This window comes from Neovison vison, chromosome 1 (genome assembly GCF_020171115.1).
Source record: "Neovison vison isolate M4711 chromosome 1, ASM_NN_V1, whole genome shotgun sequence".
Taxonomy (NCBI): Eukaryota; Metazoa; Chordata; class Mammalia; order Carnivora; family Mustelidae; genus Neogale; species Neogale vison.
Window position 1 is genome coordinate 94,036,921 of NC_058091.1, and position 24,132 is coordinate 94,061,052.

Sequence of the window (24,132 nt, forward strand, 5' to 3'; positions counted from 1 at the left end):
TTATAGATGCCTCAAAGGCAAGGGTATGGACACTGGTATTTTCCTCTGAGCCTAGCACAGAGACCGAGATAGGTGCTCCTAAGTAGTTGCTGAATATGTGAATACAGTCCCAGGCAACCTAGAGCCTACTGTGGATAGGCTCCAGAAACCTATGCACAGTAAAGCTTGATCTTGAAACACAAACCACTTTCTGGTTCTATTTCTTTAAGGGTTAGCAGCCAACAAACTTTTGGACACTTACCTACGTTAACATTTTTCTGGCCTCTTTCAATGTGTCTATTATTAAAAAAAAAAAAAAAAAAGCAAAATAACTAAGCAAACTAACAAAAACCAATAAAACCAAGAACTTTGAGTTCAGTTGTTTATTCTCCTTTGCAAAAATTTTGCATTTGGGGGTGCCTGGGTGGCTTAGTCAGTTAAGTGTCCAACTCTTCATTTCAGGTCAGGTCATTATCTCAGGACTGTGAGATTGAACCTCATGTCAAGCTCTGCAATCAGTGGAGAGTCTCCTTGAAGATTCTCTCTCCCTCTGCCCTTCCCCCCATTCATGCATGCACTGTCTTGCTCTCTGTAAAAAATAAAATCCTTAAAAAAAATGTTTTGCATTTTTTGTTTTGTTTTTCTTACTGAATTTTTTTTCTTTTTAAAGTCATCCCTGCCCTTTGGTATTTTTTCCATGTCAAATCACATTCCTTTTTAATTCACTGTCAAGATGTACGTAGTTCTAGGTTCTAGCATTTCAGCTTATTGGAAGGGATATTAGCCTCAACAGAACTTATTATTATTATTATTTGTATATGAGACCTTCTTCCTGTGTAACTGGTTATAAAAAAGAACTCCAGAAAATAAGATAAAACAAAACAACAAAAACATCCAAATATAGGTCTCACTGATTGAGATTATGAAATAACTAATTTTTCATTAGGTCACAAGCAGACAAGTCAGAGGCAGGAGGATTCTTTCATTTATTTCATTGAATAGCTATTTATGAGTGTCTGCTCAGCACAAGGACCTATACTATATACTGCTTGCCATGTCAGTTGCCACTATTAAAAGCAGTAGGGAATTCCAGCTTGCTATTCATGTAAATGAGTAATACTTTCCCCAAATTTAAGTGCTGTAAATATCTTCACCCTTTTAGCTTAATTTTGCCAGGCATTATTTCACTCCTTCCTAGCCATGCTCATTCTTACCTGAAGGAAAAATATGTGTTAGTTACTCTAAAAAATTATTTTAGAAGTGAGGAAGAGTGAACATATTTGAGCAAAGGAATAAAACAAAATAAATTAATGACTCTAAACTTAAATTTAGATAGGAAAATGGCTATCGAGTAAACCCAAACATTTCTATACAAAATTCTGGACACTTTTCTTTTAAAAAACATAATAAACTATAATAAAATATATTAGAGTTCTTTATTTAGTCATGCAAATAATGTCAATAAAGAAGTCTGAAATGACAGGTTTCTAAAGTAGATTGTGGATTATTAAATTGTTTCAGTATAATTTTGGTATCAGGTGTACTTAAATCTTGTGACTTCTGGTCATCTATGTATTTCCTGTAATCATGCCACATTATTTATCAGAATAGATAGTGAACTTGGGTATTCAATGATTTAACATTCTTGGTTTTAATGGCTTAGAGTGGTGCTGACAGCTCATGAATAATTTTGCTTGGACTTGAAACTGTATCACGTGCATACGGGGTGAGGGATGTGCTTTGTGAGTGAGCCTATGGGTTGCTTGAGAGTCACCAACCTATTCTTTATTGTCTTCATCCCTGTAGTTCTCACAGGATGAAAAAAAATGTGTTGGTTCAAGCACCTTTACAATTTATGTTCTTACAGTTATACAATGTAATGCAGTGAGAAGTTAAGCAGAAATTTTTTTGAACTGATCATAAATTGCCTTAGACATGAGTTAATACAATTGTTAGGTGTCCTAAAGGGATACCTACATATTTCAGTGACACAATAATTTGTATGTTATAAATATTTGTGAACTTAGAGTTTAAAAAAACTATGCCTCAGAAATGCCAAGGTATTTTGTTTGCTTCAGAATGTCTTATCTGAAATAGTTGATATATATTATCATGGTATTTCTAAAATGCAGGTATTCATGGATTTTAAAGGATAAAATTAATAATTTTTAGAACTTGTGATTCAATGAAGGACTGAGGAAATATAGGTTGTTATGTTACATTGTGATATCATGAGATATTAGGATTAAGAAGTTTAATTGTAGTTTAGAAGAATCTTTCCCTAAGGAATAGAAAGCCCAAAGATCCCACTGACATTAGATCAAGAAGTCATGTATTATGATATTCCATGGGGCATTTAATATTAATAGGAAACTACAGGGCATCTATGAATAACTTAGCCTACAGCATTTGGGATTGCAATCTAGATAGAACCAGCAGTCAACTGACCTTAGGAACTAAAGAGTAACCACCAGTGTCACCTATCACTATTTTAATACGCTGTTCCTTATTATGACTAATGGACATAGATTTTTGTTGTGGTTATTAAAATAAAAGGTCAACATAGCCAGAAATACTGTAAGTAATTTTACCTAGTGGCATTATAGTAAATATAACTGAAATGACATTTTTGCAAACAACTAAGATTTTATTGTTAGTTTTCTTAAGGTTTTTACCTTTAGGCTTTAGATCATAAATTTTTTTAACAATGTAATCCTGAGGAATTTAACTAAAATTATTATATCTTCATGTATCCAAAGTATGAAAAGAATAATGAAATTAATAAGGAAGTATTTGCAATGTAATTTTCCTTAAATAGGTTATGAGATTAATTATAAAATGTATGTTTACATGGGAAAATCTATGGGAAATAATTTGTTAGGTCTTTATTTTTATTATAGTTAGAAAAGCCTACTTTATAATTTCTTTTTACTTACAGAGAAGAGAGACAGATTCTGATAATGCGCCAAATTCAGGTAATTTGGAAATTTCTGAAGGACTCATATAAGAACATTTGCTTCTTAGTAAGATCTGAAAGAGCACTCAGGCAGTTCTCTTCTTTGAAGGTATCTGGGGATGAAAATATTACTTAGGTAAATTTTTTTCTTGATATAGACATTTTTGTTCAAAATTCTTTTTCAAGTGTTCCTCAATAAGTAGCTTTAATGTTAGAGCACAAGGTACCAAATCACAGAGCAGAGATTTACATGGTGTATTAGTGTATTTGCACTATTTTATGAGTAAGAAATGAGGCTCTTTTCATGAACGAGTTGAGGTAAGAAACTACGTGTCATAGAATATTAGAAGAAAGAATCTTTTTATGGAGAAAGAGCTGAAAGTGGTGGTTTGCTATGAGGTTTGTATTGATAAGACTCTGGGTCTCATAATACCGTACTTTTCATCATTCCTCTTTGTTATAGAAACTAGTATTCTGCTTAGCCAGGAGAATAAGTGGGCTTTTGTTTTAGGAAAGAAAAGGAAATAAAGTGCTCAGCTTCTACTTTCATTTCCAACTTGTCTATGCATGGGTGAAGATTCTTTCCTCCCAGCAGTTTTCTTCTCACTGATTCTAACGTTTCCAAAAGGTGACCTGTATTTTAGGATCCTAATTTAGGCAAAAGTAATAGTAATGGTATCCAGTGGAAAAGAAGACCGAAGTAAAACGCCAAATACCAGTAACTTTGTCTCTTTCTCTTTCTATTTGCTTAGGGTAAATGAACAAACAAACAAACTGAATTTTCCTTCCATGGATAAGAAGTGCACTTGAATTTTTACTGAGTTACTCACAGATTATTGGACTGCATACCTCCCTAGGTAGACCACTGCCTCAAAGTCAGTGTCAGGGTATTCTCTTTCTGAACCAAGTTCCATGTTTTGGAATGTCTGTAGAGAAACAATCAAACAAAAGCCCTGAGAGATTTCACATTAGGAACATTGTAATAACCAAAATGCACAAGTAGTATTGCACATGGGGATATTCCCTTTGCATTTAGATGGACTAAACTTGGAAAGTTAAAGAGCATCAGGGAGAAGTGATAAGTAATACTGCTTTGTGGCTTTAATATATTGCTATTTAATTAAAGGCTGCATGCCATTTTGTCTTTAAATACCCTTATGAGGTAGCTTGGAGAGATCTCTGCCCTTTTCAAACTGTGAGATTTCCTATTTAAGAGCAAGAAAGTCTGTTGCTGGAAAAAACCACATAGTCAACATGAAAGTATAATAAAAGTTATTGATTAAACTCTGCTAAAACTTTGGGATAATTGCATTGATGAGGTTAAGGTCTATTTTATCAGTACCTAGCTCTTGTATGCTTGAGGAGGAAAGATACAAGAATTTCCTGATTCTGTCTCAAAATAGATGTTGCACACTGTGTCAGGGCACGAGGGAATAGGACAGTTTGGTCTTTTTCTAGCTCTCTCACTGTGGCTACCAAGTGACCAGTGAATCAACCAAATAGAATGATGGAAGGTATTTCAGTTTCTAGGTGGAGATCCCACTGACTATCTTAGGTGAGATCACTTAAATGCTCCCCCAAACATAGCGTATGCTGTCTCTGCCCAAATCCAAGTGAATAGATCTATATAAGACTGGAAAGCTACACACTCATAGTAAACACCACTTGTCTTTTATCCATGGCAGTCTCTCCTCCTTACTCCTAGAGTTCTTATTTCTCCTCTGGTTTGACAAATCCCTGTGGGTAATGTGGTGGTCTAATAAATATGGAAGCAGAAGGAAAGGAAACCATACCACTCTTCCGTCTGGCCATGCCATTAGCCATTGGCAAAACCAGAACACAATTACAAATAATTTCTAAAAACCCCAGATTGGATAAGTACAAACATATGACATGGAGCAGGAACCCACATACCTGGTAGATGTTTTCACTCCTCTGTTTCTAAAGTTTCTTTCTGATTTTTAAGACTTCCTAATTAGCATGACCTGTGAGCATTTTCGTAAGGAAAATTTCAACTGGGAAAAATAGTAGGGACTGACTTACTATAATTTATAAAAGTGCAAAATTACGATGATTTTTTAATAAATATTTTATTATATTAAAAAATATCTACCTTATAGAGGTTCTTGGTTTGGGATATAAGCCCGTTTAATTTTCATAACATCTTTAGAGGTGCAGAAGAGATATGCTTATCCACAGACTAGTCATCCATTCTATTCTAGTATATGATTTTTGACTGTATATATTTCTTTCTTTGAATAGTTTTCTATTTTATAAGAAAAGCAAATGACTTTTCTGTCAGTAACAGAGATGTCCTCATTAAATACAGAGAAAACACCAAAAAATTACCTGTGATGTCTCAAAGATGCACACAACAAAAGAATGCTAGCAGCCATCTCTGGGAATGAATAATGCTCTTCTGGGTGCTTATTTGAAGCTTCTTCTGAAGGAGTCTCCCTAGTATCCCACTTTCACCCACAAAATTATCTATGGCTCTTGTTTATGCATGGAAATTCAGGGGCACTTTCCTTGCAAAGATCAGGTTATGAATTTGACATCTGAGAAGACAATCTTCAAGTGAAATATATTTGCATATGATCAATTTTCCTAGCAGTTTAAGAATCTGTAGTTTGAGGCACCATGCAATTCTCTGTCCTGTATCCTAAACTCTAAATATGTGGAATTATCCCACCTAGTCTATCACACCTACTTACAGACAGCTTATTTCTCAGCATGTGGGCTCGTCTCTCAGGATTCTTTCAAACTTATTTCAAATGTCATCTGAGCCAACTACACAAAGCTTTAAACACAGAATACCACCACTTTCCCTTCTAACTAAAACATGAGGGTGGGTCAACCCTTGGCCATTTACTTTAGAAATCAAAGAAATTTACTGCTATTAAACCTACAGATAGTTCTTCCCATGGTTGACCTGATGCACAGAGGCTTTGTTGTTTCATTGGTGATTTTGCAGCTTTCACTTGGATAAATACATTTGCAGTCATGATTTTGGAGACAACACAGTAAGAAAAAAATTAGCTCATTTCCGCTATACAATGTATTGGCAGATCATTGCTTCAAAGTGTTGGTGTAAATGCCTGCACCGCAGTGATGATGCTGAATTTTATTTTCAGTTCGAGATGGGGAGATTCCAAGGGCATACCAATTCAGCTATAGACAGGTTTTGAGTTAATGTCATAAAAGTAGTCACGAAATTATTTTGTAACACACAAAAAGCAAGACATATTTTTTGTTCGTTTTGCTTTTAACAGGAATAAGAGTGCTTCTAAATCTCTTTTGGGAAAAAAAGACAATTTTCAGGTTCACATTTGAAAGGATTATCAATACCATTGGCAAACACCAACAGAACAGGGAGACCTCTCTAGGAAAATGTTGAGCAAATCATTAAGTTCTCTAATTCACAGGAGACAAGATCCAAATTCCAGTCTCAAGGTATTATATTCTATTGTTCACTGTGAGACCAGCAAACACAAGACATTAAAGTATGGGTGATTACAGACTAACACAGAATCTGCTGTCATTTACCTGGAAGCCAGATTTAGCCTCTAGGATTTTCCAGAGGACATTCTAGAAGAGGTTGCTGCCATTGACACCCAGGGAAGGCAATTTTTAAATTGTTCCCCTTGGGATGGAACTTTCTGTGGACATTAGGCCTTTGGGACCAAAACCTACAAGGCATTTATGAATAGCTGATATGAGAATTTTAATAAAAGTTGCAATAACCATGAAAATAGTGTTTTTAAAAAAAATCTATGTACTATTAGTAACAGTGCATGCAGAGTGCCAGGCATTCATAACTATTTGGTTATAAAAATATGTGACTGTAATTATGGTATTTACAGTCAACTTATAAAAATATGTGTAAATCTGAATGGCAATAGTTAATCCCTAGCTCTAACCACAAGCCTGAAAGGATTAGAGGATTATTATGGGAAAGTGCATGAATAATTACAAAATGGACAAAGCTCTCACTGTCTCAAATTCAACATTCAAGAATGGCTATTCTAGCATCATAGGAGCTTCATTTGTCAAAATTCTTCTAACCTTACAAGGTAAAACCGAAATTCTGTGGAAATAAGTAGGGATCAAATAGGAAAGGAACATTTACATGACACAACCTTTGTGAAGAATAATTCTTTCATAGAATAGTCATGCACAACTGTCAGAGAGGTTCACTATCCCTGGAAGAATTCATGGGATGACATTTAAGCACACCTTTCATTAAAAAAAAGTTAGGCATGGTCTGGATTAACCAAATCTTTTCATAATTTAGGTGAATACCTCTTTGGAGCTTATTAACCATCATGGAGAGTGGAGTTCTTATGACACTTTCTACTTCAAATTTGTATTCCGAGGGAAGGAAACAAATCCACATTGCACTTTAAATTCAGAAAAGGTGTTTTTTTTTTTTTTTTAACAAACTTCTAAAATCTCTCTCTTTAAGGGAAAAACACATTTAAGCAAAATACAATATTCTACATAGATGAGATACTTCCCACAGGTTCTTTTCTTCTAGGAGATGATCAGTCATCTTCCAGCTGTAGGTAGGTTCTCAGTTTGAACACCATCAGTATTTCACAAAAGGACAAAATGGTGGCAGTGAACTTGAAAAAGTAGGGTGAGTTGCCCATAAGCTACCCAAAAAGGCAGAGGTTGGACATTACCTGTAAATCATGATCTCATACGTCAAGATGTATCTTGGCATTTAGTAATTGGATTTTTGGAGATATCTGCTGCACAGTGAGGTTGGGAGGTTAGATGATGCTTAGTTAGATTCCTTTCAGGCTTAAATTACTTCCTAGGACTGAGCTGGGGCATTTTGGATGGTAAATTAACTCTTCCAGAACAAGAAATTCCATTTCAATGAATTATTGCTACAATTTACTAAAGAGTACCATGGTGTCCTGGAAAAGATAACATCCCTTCCAAAATTCCACCCCTCCAGTCACTCAGATAATGGGAAATTCACATTTATTTTTACTCACTCTGATCCTTGAAGTCAGAACCTAACAAAGAACCATTTTCCCTCATCTAAAAAGAGACTGTCTAGATGGAGGTACGGTATTGGAACTGCCATGGTGGTTTGGCAATCTATGCCACCATCCTCACATGTATTTGGCAACTGGCATGCTTGATTCTTTCCTTATGTCAGCCTGCCACTCTTCTTTGCATGTGGAATTGTCTAAAGTAATAATGAAAAAAATGACCCAAATAGGCAAGCTTTTTAAAACTTGATAAATGAATGGAGAATGGCATACCTCAGAAAGAAATGGAGCAATAGTTAGTGGAATTTCTCAGCTGATTACCGCCATCTTTTGAAAGCGATTTAAAACAAATCTTCACAAATGGTAAGTAAACTATGAGAGAAGAATCCTCCTCCATCCCCGCAAAACGCAACTCTTCAGAAATTTCTATGTCAGATATGAGATCATGGTCTGCAGGTCTACCAGTGTCAAATAACATTTCATTCTAGCAGAACCCTTCAGGAGGCAAAAGGATAGGGTTATCTAATATATGAACAATATGTTAATATTATATTAACAAATAATGAATAAACAATAACTATTTCTTTATCACAATTGTATTCCATGCTTGATCAACTGATACTCAGTCTACATGAATACAACTGAAAAGACAAGAATCATTTCTAATAGAAACTCAATAACTTCAAGGTAGGACAAAACAAACTTTATTTGATAAAATAAAATTTGGTTAAATGGTTTTCATTTTAGAGACTGTTCTTTCCCTTAATATCCTGGTGAGCTCCTTATTTGGAAAATTATACTTGTCTTGTTGTTTTGTCACTTCATTAATCTATCAACGTCATTTCCAAAAACCTCAAGCAGAATGGAATGGTTTGTATCTCTTTTCTGAACTTAACTGAGTCCAGGAGTTTTTGTTTGCTTGTTTGTTTTGTTTTTGTTTGTTTTGTTTTCTTTTTTTTTCTTTTCCCCAGATTTTAATATTTCAATTCAATTAAAGTATACAACCAAAGTAGGCAGGTAACAGTAGCTCTCTTCCAGGTAAAAGAGCTTACTAAAAGACTTTAGAATCACTGGACATTTGTTCAGTCCTACCTAAAAATTAACTTATTTTACTGCTTAGTGTGGGAAAAGGCATTTTCTAATAATTTTCTGTGACAGGAAACACAGCATTAATCCCAGTAGCACCCAACAGACAAGTCTATCTGCTGGGGAATGGTTTTAAACGTTAATTCAATGAAAACATTTACCTCAGTACTTTTTCTGAGAGAGAACTCAGCAGCAGTTACAGTTCGTATGCCACCTGTGGAGAGCCATGAACACCCTAGGCGGAAGGCCAACTGAGGAGCACTTTCAAGGTAACAAGAACAGCGATATTGCAAGAAGCTACAAAACAATATTGCAGTCGTTATAGTGACCACTACTACAGTGATCATGGCCTGGGGCAATGTGCCAAATATTAATGCAAGGAGCACACTAGACTTTACAGGGTTAGAATATTTTCCTTATGCTAAGAACCAGTGGATGGCACATGATGAGTGGTTATGATCCTTTTATTCCATTTCATACTACAAACGCTTCCTAGTTAGAGCTCCTTTATCCTATGTTAATGATCTATATTCCATGGCAGTATATTTTCATCATCTAAAATGAGAGCACTATAAGTATGGTATATCCCAACTCTCTCTCTCTCTCTCACACACACACACACACACACACACACGCACTCAGACACACACGTGCACCCTTATACACAGATGTATGGACAATATGTATAAAATGCTCATTTGCAGTGGGTAAGCTCTCTGAAAGCAGCCAAATCAGCCTTTGCAAGTATAGAGAACCATTCAATGCCGATGAAAAGCCTTATCAATTGTTTAGCTCCAACATGAAATTTTAACCCTTGTCCATATAGTAATTGGTTTAAATGACTTTCATATTTTTTGCTAAGTCATCCAAAGCAAGAATCTCAAAGACTGATGTGATATGTAGAATCTAATGGACTCACATCTTTATTTTGCCTCTCACACAGTTGGGTAATACTCTTGCTGCTGAAACACGAGTTGATTTTGAATTGCTACTGATGCATCTGTATTTGGCTAAGGCTAATTTGGCTTTCTAGAGAAAGCCCAGCCCATCAGCAAATGGATACCTTCTTCCACACAAACATCAATGTACACTAAAGACAAATCTAAGTATATGTATATATGGCATATATACATATATATGTACACATAAAATGGATTGGGAAGTCCTTTGGTTTAGACGGGATTAAATATGTACTTCCCAAGTGCATAGGTTTCCTTTGACCAACCTGTTCAAAACAGAAATAAGAAAAGTGCCATGGCAATTTTGACATTTCCTGTCATTTTCCCTATGTAGAGTTTCCCTTTCCTTTTCTCTCTCTCTTTCTTAAGCATTTTGTTTTTGAAAGCGTTTAGACCTTTTGGCCGTCTAATACTCCATTGATTCGTCCATTCCTTGGAAGAGCTCTAAGATCACATCCACAAACTTATCTTTAGTGGAGAACAAGGTTGCAAAGAACATTTCCCTCTTCTTTGATTTTCTCTTGCCCCCAAGAAGCAGACACCTTGATGTGTCATGACAATTCACTCTTGATCTGACTTTCCTTGTTACCCCTGGCCAGCCCAAGCAGCTGAGGTCTGAGCTTTACTCTCCCTGCATCGTGGTGCAATACTGGGAAAGAAAAATAATCCATTTGTCTACCCCCTTCAGACTGTGGTGACATGATCAGGGTTCTCTTGAATCTCTATGCATTCAATTTCCTCTCTCTCCTTTCGTTTGGCGCGTTTCTTTTTCTTGTGGTGCTTTTTGGAAGGGGGGAAAAAGGTTAAGAACACAGGTAAGATAACAAAACAGTGCAGAAGTGTGCAACCCCCAGTGAGCAGCAAGCATTTGAACAGTGTGAAGGTCAGGTTCGAAGGCACAAATAGGAGGGGGACCAACCCAATAAGAAAAGAAGTAACATTTTGCAAAATGGCTGTCCCATGCTCTTGTAGGGAGCTTTTTATACATTGTGTTCGGGTGTGCTCAGTTGCTAATACAAATGTGTAAAGCAGTGGTGCACAGTGGTCAATGGCAAAATTTAAAGTGTAGATAAGGCACAAGATAGAAATGCAATCCATGTCGACGTTCCATAATGTCATTAAGCCCAGAACGCCCAGCTCAATTGAGGTGACACTGAGAATCAGCCAGAAGTTTCCCAGAGGGTGGATCACTAGGAAAAAAGTCAGGATTAACACCAGGAGCACACCAAAGCCTGCAATCAGAACAGGCACCGTGACAGACAAGCCGTAATGATCCATGAACACGAAGGAGGGGTTGAACACAATGAATCGGATGCTCTTTGATAGGGACAGGGGCCTCAACTTTTCCAACACTTCTATGACTTCCTTCTGCTTGTCTCTGCTAGTCCTGGCCACCAGATACAAGCGGGAAGCAATAATGTTGTTTTCATCCCCTGCCTTGGAGAAGATGATATCGTTCCGAAAATGCTGGAATTCTGGCTTTTTTAAAAATGAGCTTTGTAGGACACTGATAAAGTCACTCTTGTTATTGGCACTGATGTTACTAACTTTCAGGAACTGGTAATACTGCTCCACCCAGGACACGGCCGTGAACCCGCTACAGAGTCTCCGTATGTCCTCTTGGACGCTGCTGTTCCAGTACTCCAGGGGCTCGTAGATGTAGAACCCTATCACTGGGCTGTAGTTGCTGAAATATTTTTGCTGAACCATGGCGTAGGAAATGCTTGGGGAGTCACTGGCTAGCAGATGGATGATGTTGGCTCTGTCACTGATCTGCAAGCACCCCATGAAGGAGAATGAGGCGTAGATGAGATAGAGGATGACGACAAATGGCTTGACGTAGATATTGGTAATCCATTCATTGTAATGCTCACGGAGGAAGTGCTGAATGAAATGGTGCTGGTAGGGGTTCGTCTCATGATGGGATGTCTGTTGATGCCCATCACTCATCACTGTCTGGAACCACACAGGTTTGCGGTCCAGGTATTCTGCAGAGGGGATCTTACAGCAAAAGATGCTGTGGTAGCGGTTTTGCTCAAGTTGGCCCGCGAAGACCAGACAGGAGCCAAAGAATGAGAAAATGTAGAAGTAGTTCAACAGAATGGAGACACACATGTTCTGACAGAAGACCTTCACAGCCTCTATGTTTGTGAATGGGCTGGCACCCATGCCAAAGGTAATGAAGTACAAGGAGCTGGTCATGGTATAGGTGACCATCACATCGGAATAGGCATCTGCCACCCTGTCTTTGAAGGGCAAAGTCTCTCTTGTTCTCCGCCATCCAGACAGAAGCTCAAATACTCCTTTAGTTCCATGACCTAGTTTTTTTAAAAAAGAAAGAGAATAATTGTTTTATTATCTATTATCTATGCTAAGCAGTGCTTTATACTCCAAGCTGCAAAATGCTATGATCCTCCTATCCGGGTCTCAAAATCTGAGTTACACCATGAGATATATTTTATCCATGTGTCCACTTTAACAAGGCCCAAATTAATTGGTATTCTGGGTAAAACCAAACCCATGTTGTCTGTCTTATTAATTCGACAAGTCATAAATACAATTGACATTATGTGATTTTTTTTTCTTCCCCTGCACACATGTTGTCTCCCTTAATGGGTCATATGTTGTGAATGGCAGGAGTTATTATTCACGCAGCCTCAAATGCCCTTCCACACCAACCGAGTGCTTGATCAACTGGAGCATTGACCGATAGTCCCGAACCTCCATTACAAGCTGACTTACATGGTGATGTAGGAAATCATAAGATGATTTTAAACACTTAAAAATCACTTTACATTGACTTTACGATGTTAATAATCCACTTGATGGCCAAATGGCCTAGAATCCTGTTCCTGTAGATTTGATTAATTAACATTAGATGCGAGTTGAAAAACTTTGCCAGGTCACGTAAAAGACAGGGCAAAACCTTCAGGGTGAGAGATCACAGCAAGCATTTCCTTTGGGCTCCTCACAGAGCTTTTATTCACACAGTATGGATGCTGACTAACATTTGCTTCATTAAAGTGGATGGGGAATGGTTCTTTTTAATCAACTTCCGCACACTCTTTAATAAGGGTAAATAAGCAAAAGCTTCATTCAACAAATATTACTTGAGCACCTGCTATGTACCAGAAACAGTTAGATACTGAATGTTTCCCCCACCCAAGGAACTTAACAGCTCTTAAGATACTACTGCTTGCTTCCTTATCAACAAAAGCTGAAAGCACCTAGGAAAATAAAGGTATTAGGCCATACCTTTAATTTCCCCTTTTCACTTCTGATTCAGCTCTGTCAATTACTGTTCACAATGTATCAATTGGTAACTTTCTGACTGAGTGAAGATCTTCATACATCACTCTTGCCCTTGTAGGCAAAGCAATACTACACACAAACATTTTCTATGAATGGATGCAAGCTGTGTTTGGGCTCTTCTCCAAGAGATCCATTAGACACAATGTAGCTTAAAGGCACAAAATGACCTAGTTCAAGAAAACTTGGAAAATGGACTTTGTGCAGTACCTAGATATTGGAGGAATCCACTAAGCAATGCTTTAACAAACATATGATAATGGCTGGGGTCCTACTAAATCACTGATTTTGTGTTGTTGATAGAGTTGCTAATTGGTCTCTATAATTTCCCCTCTTCTCTGTTACTTTTTTTTTGGGGGGGGCAGACTGCATCGGGCACAATTAAAAACTATTTCCCATCCTACCTTTTAAGTAGAGGTGGCTCATGTGACATATTTCTGGGAAGTGTAACTGATAGTCACTTAAAGATGCTTATTAGAAAACCAGAAGGAACTTTGCCCTAAATGGCATCACAGAGCCACCAATAAGAGCCTCAATCTGCCATCTTCTCTAAGTCTCTTTAAAGAGAGCCAAATCTCCATTTGTCTAAGTCACTGTAAGTAAGGTTATTATATGCAGCTGAACCTATTCCTAACCAACAAAGTTTTGTAGGTGAGTTATTATTACAGAAACCTTTTTTAAATGAGGATCTAAGAATTCTTGCTTTATAGTTAACTTGACTATAGTATTTACAGGCTTAAATATATCTAATGTTAATATTTTATTTCAAAGTTACATGGGTTCACCTATCTTGGGAATTCTTATTAATTATTAATTGTTACTGCATCGGAGTTCTTCTTATCCTAAATATAAAGCCTATCGAACTTCCAAAGTTCTCTTTTCTGAGTCCCCAGTCAGAAAAGATAAGTTTATCCTAACAAGTAGTAAAGGTTAGGCAAATTGCATTTATGTATATGGTAAGCTTTTTGTGTGTGTGTGTGTGTGTGTGTGTGTGTGTGTGTGGTTTTTTGGAGGCAATGATCTATTATTCCTTGCATTTAATTACTAGCTCAGCATATATGGGCACTGAGTTAAGTCTAACACTTTTTTAAGTCTGATGACTCTTACACATCATTAATTCTTCATTTTTATCTTCTGCAGGACTCTTTGACCAAACAGAATACTTGTTCTTTCACACCCTTGGCAAAAACATAATATTAGGATATTAGCTGAAGTAATTAAAATAATTCTTTAATTAGAGCACTTCTCTTCTGAAATGAGGACTCTTGCTATCTTTGTAGTCATAAGGAGGGAAAAGGCTACATGGGGCTGCAGCTAAATTTGGCTTTCCTTTGCTAATGGTCACTCTTTTATGGAATAGTAGGTACACTATGTAGGCCAGATTGTTGCTTTATATAGTATAAAGGTCTGTATGTGTGGGAAGACGATGCTAAACCGTATTAGGTTAAATAACCACTCTAAGTGTGATGAAGACTGAACACATAATTTCCAAACTTTGGAGAAGGAATATTCTATCCCATTTATAGATTTAGATATTTTACAGGCCATTCCTCCTGATACTCACTCATTTGATTCTCCCCATAATCTAGCTATTTCCTAGCAGTTCAGATCTATTACCTGCACCTTGAATCCAGGGTGGTCTTTCCTCTCTCCGTGAACCTGCCCATGATCAGTCTTATCTTCTTAGTTTTATTCATGCTATTTTTCTCTGCCTTACAATACCTTCTCCTCATTGCTGGTCACAAGGAAATTCTGTCCATCCGTCTGGTAAGCATCAGTTCAATTCTCTAATTTGCCGGGAAACCATCTCTGACAATTCCAGACATATTGATTTTTTCTGTTCCTTAAGGTCTTACTGCACTAATTAGTTACTCATTTTGGCACACAACCATGTGCTGTTTTGCTCTGGAACAAATGGTTTTCTTAGAATATGTTCTATTTTTTTGGTTAGACTGCAAATTCTTCAAGGTCAGGGAATACATTTTATGTTACTCTTATACTCTGCCAAACATCTGGCAAAGGCTAGATGCCCAGAAGACGCCCACTAACTTCTTGAATTCATTTAATTCTTGATTCTAGATGTGTTGAAAAAAATGTATCTTTTAACTACTCTTCCTAAAATGTATTGTGCATCTTTATGTCTCCAGTAGAGCTATATACTTTTAATTCAATTCAATCCAATATGTATTTTGATTTGTTACAAAGACCTATACTAGTCAACATATAAAACATAAAGGTAAGAAAGAAACACAATATTTTCCAACATCTGTCAGGCCAGAAGGCCATTTTTACTTGGGTAATTCTGAGACAGAGATTAAAGCTTCTAATACATATGAATTTTAGAAGCAGTCCCATAGGGTGTTCATAAGGGTTCCTTTCTTCTACTAACTAGATACTAGTAGCACACTCCACAGTTGTGACTACCAAATATGTCTCCAGACATTGCCTAAAGCTGACTGGGGGTAAATTGCCCCCAGTTGAGAATTACTGGTAGTCAAAAGAAAAAAAGCGTGCACACACACACATACACACACACATAAAAATTTTAATTACCTTTTTCAGATTATAAAAACAGGACACATTTCCATTAAAAATTTGGGAAAGATGGAAAAAATAATGGTGAAAAATTGTTTCATAGTCCTACAACACAGATAATTGCTGTTAATAATTTTGTGTATTTCTTCCAGTTTTGTATGTATGTATTAAACTTATCCATCCATCCATCCATCCATCCATTCATCCAGATTTGTAACTATTTAACTATTTCATGAAACAGAGCAGGAGAAATTAGAATTTGGAATTTCTCTTGCTGCTGTTCAGTTGGCTCCCAACCACCATGGAGAACCTACTTTCAAACCTCTGTGGCATTTTCTTTCTTAGTTTCTTCCTTTTTACTTTGGCTTCCACTCTGAAGCTGATACCATTTTTTTAAAATATCTGCCCACTTGAAAAAAGCCCTAATGTTCTACCATACCTTTTTGGAAGAGTATATGCACTCTTTTTCCACCACTACCGAGGGTCCTATTCCAATTCAGACAAGGCACCTGAAATCAAGACATTGATATTCACCCAAAAGAAAGTGATCCACCATCTCAGATGATGATGATAGAACACGTATGAGTGTGACTTGCCCTACTGAACAACGACCTGAACCAATTCCAATATATTTTCTCCTGGTACTTTAGTCCTGATTGTTCTTTGCTTCTGTCTCATTCCTACCAAAATCCTTAATCCTTACCTAAGGCATCAGTTTGTCTTATGAACCACTCTGTTCAAGCTGCTGACTGGTGAGAGACATATATGTCAGCAGTTAACTGACATTAAAGAATCATAGTGTTCTTTCCAAGTAAGAGATGAATGGTACAAACTGTGAAAAGACACCTGGTTCTTTCCGAAGGATTAGGGAAAGCACTACAAGTTTCTGATAGGCAGGAAATGATGCAGTCTAGACTGATGGGATAACCTGAATTAAGACACCGATTTACCTATAAATTAAGAGGAGGTAGTTGTGGCTTTCATATTTATCATTGATTTCTTTTTCTCTGAGTAGAGACTAGCTTGTTTGGTTTAGTAGGTTAAGGCATTGTTGGAAATATGCATTTAATATTCTAGAAGATGACTGCCAAACTTTGATCATGGTTTCCTTCCATTGTATTAGTATATATTTGCAAACTATATTAGAATGCCACAATAAGTGGCTCAACTGGGATATTATTGGATAAACTTTCTCTTGGCAAATTTCACGAAGGAATAGGGAGAGCACCCTTAGGAGTAAAAATGTTTTGGACATAGTTGGAACTGGGAGAGAAATCCAAGGTAGGAAATGAATTGAATTAGAAGATTAGTGTGTGTATGTGTGTGTATTGAATGTTCCAAAAGGCTTCAGGGATATTGTTGCAGACCTCTTTCCAAATGAAAGCAAATGGAAGCATTGTTTAATAACAAACAAAACTTATGTGACATCTAGCTAATATACTCTATTTAACAATAATTTAACAAGTTCTGCTATTTACAATGGATAAATATGAAAAAAATGAAGATTATATGGATTCTTCTTTTGGTCATGGCATTGCAGTTCAGCTAGAAGGAAAATCATGAATAGTTAAAATTTAAAAACATGTACTTTTGTTATCAAACAAAACTGACTTCAGTCCTAAATGAGCCAAATAATATTCAGAGTTGGTTACAATTCCATTTGAGCCTGAAGCAATCCCTTTGCAACAACTAAAGAGGACTTCTAAAGTAAGATAGATCTCTGACAACAGATTCCTTCCCACACTTAACAACATTTCTTTAAAGTTGTGCATCCCAGTGTGAATTTCACACTCTGATTGCACCTATGGAGCTGTAGGAAAATTCTGGCGACATGGCTAGACCTGAGGTGACTTCCTTCAAAGCAATGCTGTTCATCTGTGAATTGAATATAAATTTTACAGTTGCCATTTTAAGCCCAAAACCAATCTCTCCCAAACCCAGAATTCCAAAGAAAATAGTTGTAACAAGGATTAAATCCAATCAAACCTAATTGCAACTGATTCAATTAGTACTCCCTACTGGGCTTCTCTTGATATATTGCTCTAATAAGCACCATCTGTGGGCTTCTAATTCTTTCTAATCAGCTGAATTAGAGTTCTCTTCATTTGCTTTGAGAAGATGTACTAATGGTCCTCCCTTTATACTTGAATATGTCAAGCTTTCTGCAGGTCATGAGAGCTTGACATCTCCCCTTTCAGAGGCATAAGAAAAAAAGGTAAAAAATAATGTTCCTTCTTGTGACCTGCTCCAGAGAAATCTTTTTCCTTTCTCTAAGCATTTATTTATTTCTGCTTTGATTAGCTATGCTTTCAGTAATTGTGTTTTTGGAAATCATCCTTGAGCTCAGGTGGAAGAAAGTATTTTGATTTTCTATTGAGTTCTTAGGTTACATGGTTTTTCCATACCAATCAAATGAATGAAGAATGGGGGGGCCTGGGTGGCTCAGTGGTTTAAGCTTCTGCCTTCAGCTCAGGTCATGATCTCAGGGTCCTGGGATCAAGCCCCACATCAGGCTCTCTGCTCAGCAGGGAGCCTGCTTCCCCCTCTCTCTCTGCCTGCCTCTCTGCCTACTTGTGATCTCTCTCTGTCTATCAAATAAATAAATAAAAATCTTTAAAAAAAAAAAAAAAGAATGAAGAATGAAAAAAAATAATAAAATCCAACCAACTGAACCAGTAAATCAGCCAATACCACCGCCACTACCAGAAACAACAAAATCCAGATATTGAATCAACATTTTGAGTTACCATTCATGTGTTCAGCATCATATGGGATCCTTATCCAGTGTTCCTTCTGTTTAGTTGGCTGTTCCTACTTCTATTTTAAAAGATACCACTCAGGGGGCACCTGGGTGGCTCAGTGGGTTAAGGCCCCTGCCTTCGGCTCAGGTCATGATCCCAGATTCTGGGATCGAGCCCCACATTGGGCTCTGCTCAGCCGGGAGCCTGCTTCCTCCTCTTTCTCTGCCTGCCTCTCTGCTTACTTGTATTCTGTGTCTGTCAAATAAATAGATAAATAATCTTAAAAGATACCACTCAGGGACGCCTGGGTGGCTCAGTTGGTTAAGCAGCTGCCTTCGGCTCAGGTCATGATCCCAGCATCCTGGGATCGAGTCCCATATCGGGCTCCTTGCTTGGCAGGGAGCCTGCTTCTCCCTCTGCCTTTGCCTGCCATTCTGTCTGCTTGTGCTTGCTCTCTCTCCCTCTCTTTCTAATAAATAAATAAAATCTTTAAAAAAAAAAAAAGAAAAGAAAAAAAAAGATACCACTCAAATATTATCTCATCTCTAATACCTTCCACTTGCTCTCTTCATCCCTAACTCAGCTACTTAGAAGCTTCTCTGTGTTCCAGCACATATGGTAGCACTTGCTACTACACCCAACTAAAATTACCCATTGGTGTGCCTGTTTTTTATGTAAGTCTGAAAGGTCCTCAATGTCTAGGGTAGGCACTATCATTTCCATTTTTGTATTTCAATTATTTGACACATATGGGTGCTCGGTAAATGTTTGTGCAATTGAATTGGTCATGATCTGTGTCTAGTCTTAAAGGTATTTTTAAATGTTCTTGTAATGATTATTACTAACAGCTTTATGGGATCTTCTATCCTATAAAGAGTAAAATTAGTGACAAATTAGGATTTTTGCAACACCGAAATCTGGACAATGCTTTAAAAATGTCTGGTTTAATCACTGGGAAACATGTTTGAAATGGAAGTAATCTTACTTAGCAAACTTAAATTATGCACAGTTTTAGTTTCCTAATAAATATTGTTCAAAAGAAATTTTCAAAGTTGTAGCATGAATGCTTGATAATGCCTCAAAGGCAAAGTTTTCTGGGAACATCCTTGAGTATTTTGCTACCCCCCCCTTTTTTTTTAACCAGTGAAGATGAAACAAAAACATCCTATGGGCTGGAATTTTTCTCTGAGAAAAATGGCCTAAAGCCAGTGGAAACTCAATTAACCAGAAAGCTCAGAAATTGGATCATTTGAATAGTCATTAAATTAATCAACCAGAACTTCCTTTTTGGTTCAACTTTTATTGGTTGATTAACTTTACTGGAGATCTTTCTAAAATTGCATTAGACTTGTATTTCCTTTCTGTGTCCTGTCTGGAAGGAAGAAAGGAAGAAAGAAAGGAAGAAAGAAAAGGCAAAATGTGTAACAATTAAAAGGATGTACTCCAGAGTAACACATTTTGGTTTAGAATGAATGAATTATTTTAACCACTATATGCCTCACTTTCTTAGTCTAGAAAACAGGAATAAAAATGGCACCTATTTTAAGGGGTTAATGTGTAGGTTAAATGAGATAATAATTACAATGAGCCTACAGCAGTGCCTGGCATACAGGACGCACTCAATGAATGAGCTATTACTATTTATTGAATGATATTTTTCAGAGTCATTATTACATTATGCACAGATAATCAGGAGTCAATATGGCATATTGGTTAGGTGTTGCATTCTGAGGGTTTATACTTCCTCGTCACTATCAATTAAGTGTATGACCTTGAGCAAAGGAACTCTATGGCTGGATTTGGCAAACTGTAAAACAGAGAATAACAATATTTGCTTCAAGGGATTGCTATGTTAAAGGAAAAACAGATACATGGATCCCTTAATACAAATATCTGGCACACAATGAGTGCTCCCACAAATGTTAGCTATTCTCGAATAGTATTATATAGTTGTAGAAGTGTGGGAGTTTGGATGAATGTTTACCAGGCCCAGGGAAAGTGTTCTCTCTGATTATTATTTTAAAATTTGTCTTTTTTTTTTTTTTTTTTGGTCCTTGGAAGTTAATTGTGGAAAAATGCTGATTAACAAAGATTTTAGTTAACTGGATTCAGCTAATTGTGACGTTCCTTATGTGAGTGTGCTTGTTCAGAATAAGATAATAGAGTTGCTCTCTTTTAGCAGGAGGGAAGTTAAAAGGAAGCTTTCCAGGCACTGTTTGTTTCTGTGACTCACAGAAGAAACCATCGTCCCTTCCAGGAGAACAAGGGAACTGCTAGGCAGACGACTAAGTTTCATCAGTCCAGAGGGACAAGGAGACCATTTCCAGAAGGTCCTTGAAGTGACAGAACTGGTGTTATTTGAATGTATCCCTGATGAATACAGCCTTCAGTTGAGAAGACCTGCTTCTCACCATATTTTCTAGGACTTTATTCACATTTAGTGGTCCACAGCTTAGCTCGGCTTTATCATAGCATACATTTATAAACAAGAGCTATATATTTTCTGATACTTATCATAACATTTTCTTGTTCGGTGTTAATTCACAAAGGCACAGGAGAGAGGATAGTCTGTAGTATGGATAGTAACCTGGCACAGTGGGCCCTGAGTATAGGCTCTTGTGTTCATGCCCAGGCTCAAACTTCAGCTGTATTCCTCCCTAACTGGATCCCTTCATGGATACTGCCCATGTTGTTTTCCTCACATGCAGAACAGCGAATGCAAGCACCTTCCTGGCAGTATTGCTGAGAATAATAAATGAGATAGACCACATAAAATGTTTGCCATCATCCCTGGCACATATTAAACACTTGGTAAATGTTAGCCATTACTTTTTATGTATGAGTGCACATTCATTTGGGGCTTAGGCTATGTGTTTGTAGTATACTACAGTACCTGGCTCTGTTTCATTCTTGAAATTATCAATAGAAATGACAATGAATCATGACATGCCAGGCCACTAAACTCAGCTTCAGTGATAGGAAATTGTAGGAAACTCTTACTGACTTCTTGTGATAAATCGTACTCCTTTCCATCATCATAATCCCTACGGACTTTGTCCTGCCCATTTTCATTAGGCAAAGATTCATCAAGAAACAAAAAAACCAAATGAAATCCCTCTCTGTTTGCTATGATATGAAACAGCTAACTGGACTCTAGGGAAGAATGATTTTTGGTCCTGTGACCAATAGAAAGTTCAGGGAAGTTTCTGGCATTTGGAGATACATGAAAACTTAAGAGCTATTTTAGCAATTATAAAAATTAAGAAAAACAGGTCCACATTATTTTTTTTTACAGAATACTTTCACTTTTAATTAACTGACAACAATTCAGGGCCCAGAGATATTAAGTAAAGAGCTTCTGACAGAATGTCAGCAGGTTGTAAAATTTATTCTCTCTTACACATTCTGAAATTCCTCAAGCGGTAGTTCTATTAACACTGCTATGGGAATCTTTAATAAAAGAACACGTGTCTCAAAGAAATTGACCAACTAGTCAATTAATGCAAGAAGTATTTCTGTCACAACCACTCAATGAATGAGCTAGGTCCCTCGGTACCTAGCAGTGTCATAGATGCAGTGAGTACTAAAAGAATATTTTTTGAGTTTTATGTTGTTAAAAATTTTTCTAGCTAAACTTGCAAAGCTCAAAGGCAGGTTGAGGCATTAAAGGGACTGACAGATGAAAAGTCCAGTTATTATTTCTTAATTACAGTTGGGGAACACAGCAGACAAGTGGAATTTACATGTTGTTAATTGTGACACTCATTCCATCTTCTGCACTGCAGTGGTTGATGACATTCTAGTAAGTTGATGGTGGGGGTGATTTTTGTGACAGATGTGGTCAAGTCAGGACTGCACAAAGCCTGTTTTCACCAACTATGAAGGTACTCAAAAGTAAGATCTGTTTTTGTCTTACGAGGCAGCATATCCTCAGAATGCTTCTTGGGAAGGTTTACAAAGACTGTTAATAAACTAATGCATGTAAAAATAAAACAGAAACAAAAAAGACATAGATCCCATACTGGCTTTCCATGCAACAGGGCTGGTCTGATTTGTCAGTGGACTTGCCTGACATTTCGGATTTATACTAGGAGAAGAAAGCTAAACTATATGAAAATCTACAACTGGAAATTATTTCAGTATTTAACTTGAGGAGTTAGTCTTCCATGCAAACAGAAATACTTCTGGGAAGATTCATCTTGCAAACTTAGTGGTTCTTCATTCTTTTGCTGAATGAGTTTGTCATGTCGTTTCCTAAAACAGATGTGTGTTGACAAAGTAGGCAGGGTACAAAGGAAAGGTCACTGATGAACAGATGTGCACAAAGGGGATCCTGAAGAATATCACTGTGTATGGATCTCATGCACCGCTCTAGAGGCATGCATATTAATTTTGTTCACCCTCATTTAATAATTAAGAAATGGAGTCTCAGAAGAATCCATGACACATAGATTTATAGAATTCTTTTGGTGGTCAGGACCAGAATCCAAAATCTTTAGTCTCTCATCTTAATGTGAGTAGACTGTGATCTTGAGAGTATTGAGTGTATCCGCTTTGATTATTATATAATCATTTCCTAAGGCAATACCTGGCACTTAGTAAATAGTGATTATAAAACTGAAGAGTGAATGGGTACCTCTGAGCTTCCAAGATTTGTGGTGTTCTAGTATGTTGTGGAGGGAATACTTCCTTCTCATTTTTTCAAGAAGAGTTGGCTTCCATCCATTCTCATGTGGATAGTACTAGAGAGTCTACTTGTATTAATGAGTGAGTAAGAGTCAGGATTTGCCCTCAGCTTTCTCATTTCCTACTTCTCATTTTCCATGAATAGGCGGCTTTCATCTACTGTCATTCAGATAGTGGTGATGAGTATACTTCCATTTCTTATTCTTCCTCTTTAAACACTCTTCCAAGTACTAGGAATAGCTGATCTGGTGGTTGGAGCCTGAGAGCAATGTATCATCAGTTGGCTGCTATTCCTCTAAAACAAGAAATAAGCTGAACCCCCTTTCTCTATCCTGCACTATTTATATTAATGACGAGTAAGGAGGGCCAGCGCTGGCCCTCAGATTTCTCATTCCATGCAGAAACATTTTTGGCCCTTTTGTTCTAAAAGGGAAACATGTTATTCATCTCTTATTGTTGGTCTCCAGCGTGATCTCTTCTGACGGCAACTTGATTTGTGAGGAAAATCAGTCTTCCATGCAACTGGCCTGCTAAGGAAATCTTAAGCCTGATGCCTTGAAGACCTAACTCTTCCTATAGTTAAGGAGAGGGAAAACCTGGATTTAGGATTTTTTAGGTAGAGCTCCCCACATTAGTCTCTGGTACCATATAAGGTCTCCATTCCAGCTTTATGAGGAACTTTGGGAAATACTGTCCCTCCATGAATAAGGATGCAAATATATATGGCTTTTATTTAGCTCCTTGGGTATACATTCTCCACTGCACAGAACCGAGCAAGGAGGAGGACTGATTGATTGAGATGACTGATTTCCACACATTACCTATGAAATGATCAGTGAAAGAATATATAGTTATAGAGTAGGCATATCATAAAT

The 24,132-nt window shown here is 37.1% G+C and overlaps 1 protein-coding gene across 1 annotated transcript in view; it reads right to left on the minus strand.

Annotated features, from left to right (window-relative positions):
* Nucleotides 1-10,670: 10,670 nt before the first annotated feature.
* Nucleotides 10,671-24,132, minus strand: part of PTCHD4 (patched domain containing 4) — a 182,759-nt gene continuing 169,297 nt past the window's right edge. Inside the window, exon 3 of the mRNA XM_044252503.1 lies at nt 10,671-12,304. Coding sequence (XP_044108438.1) covers nt 10,671-12,304 — 1,634 coding nt within the window. The remainder of the gene's footprint in view (nt 12,305-24,132) is intronic.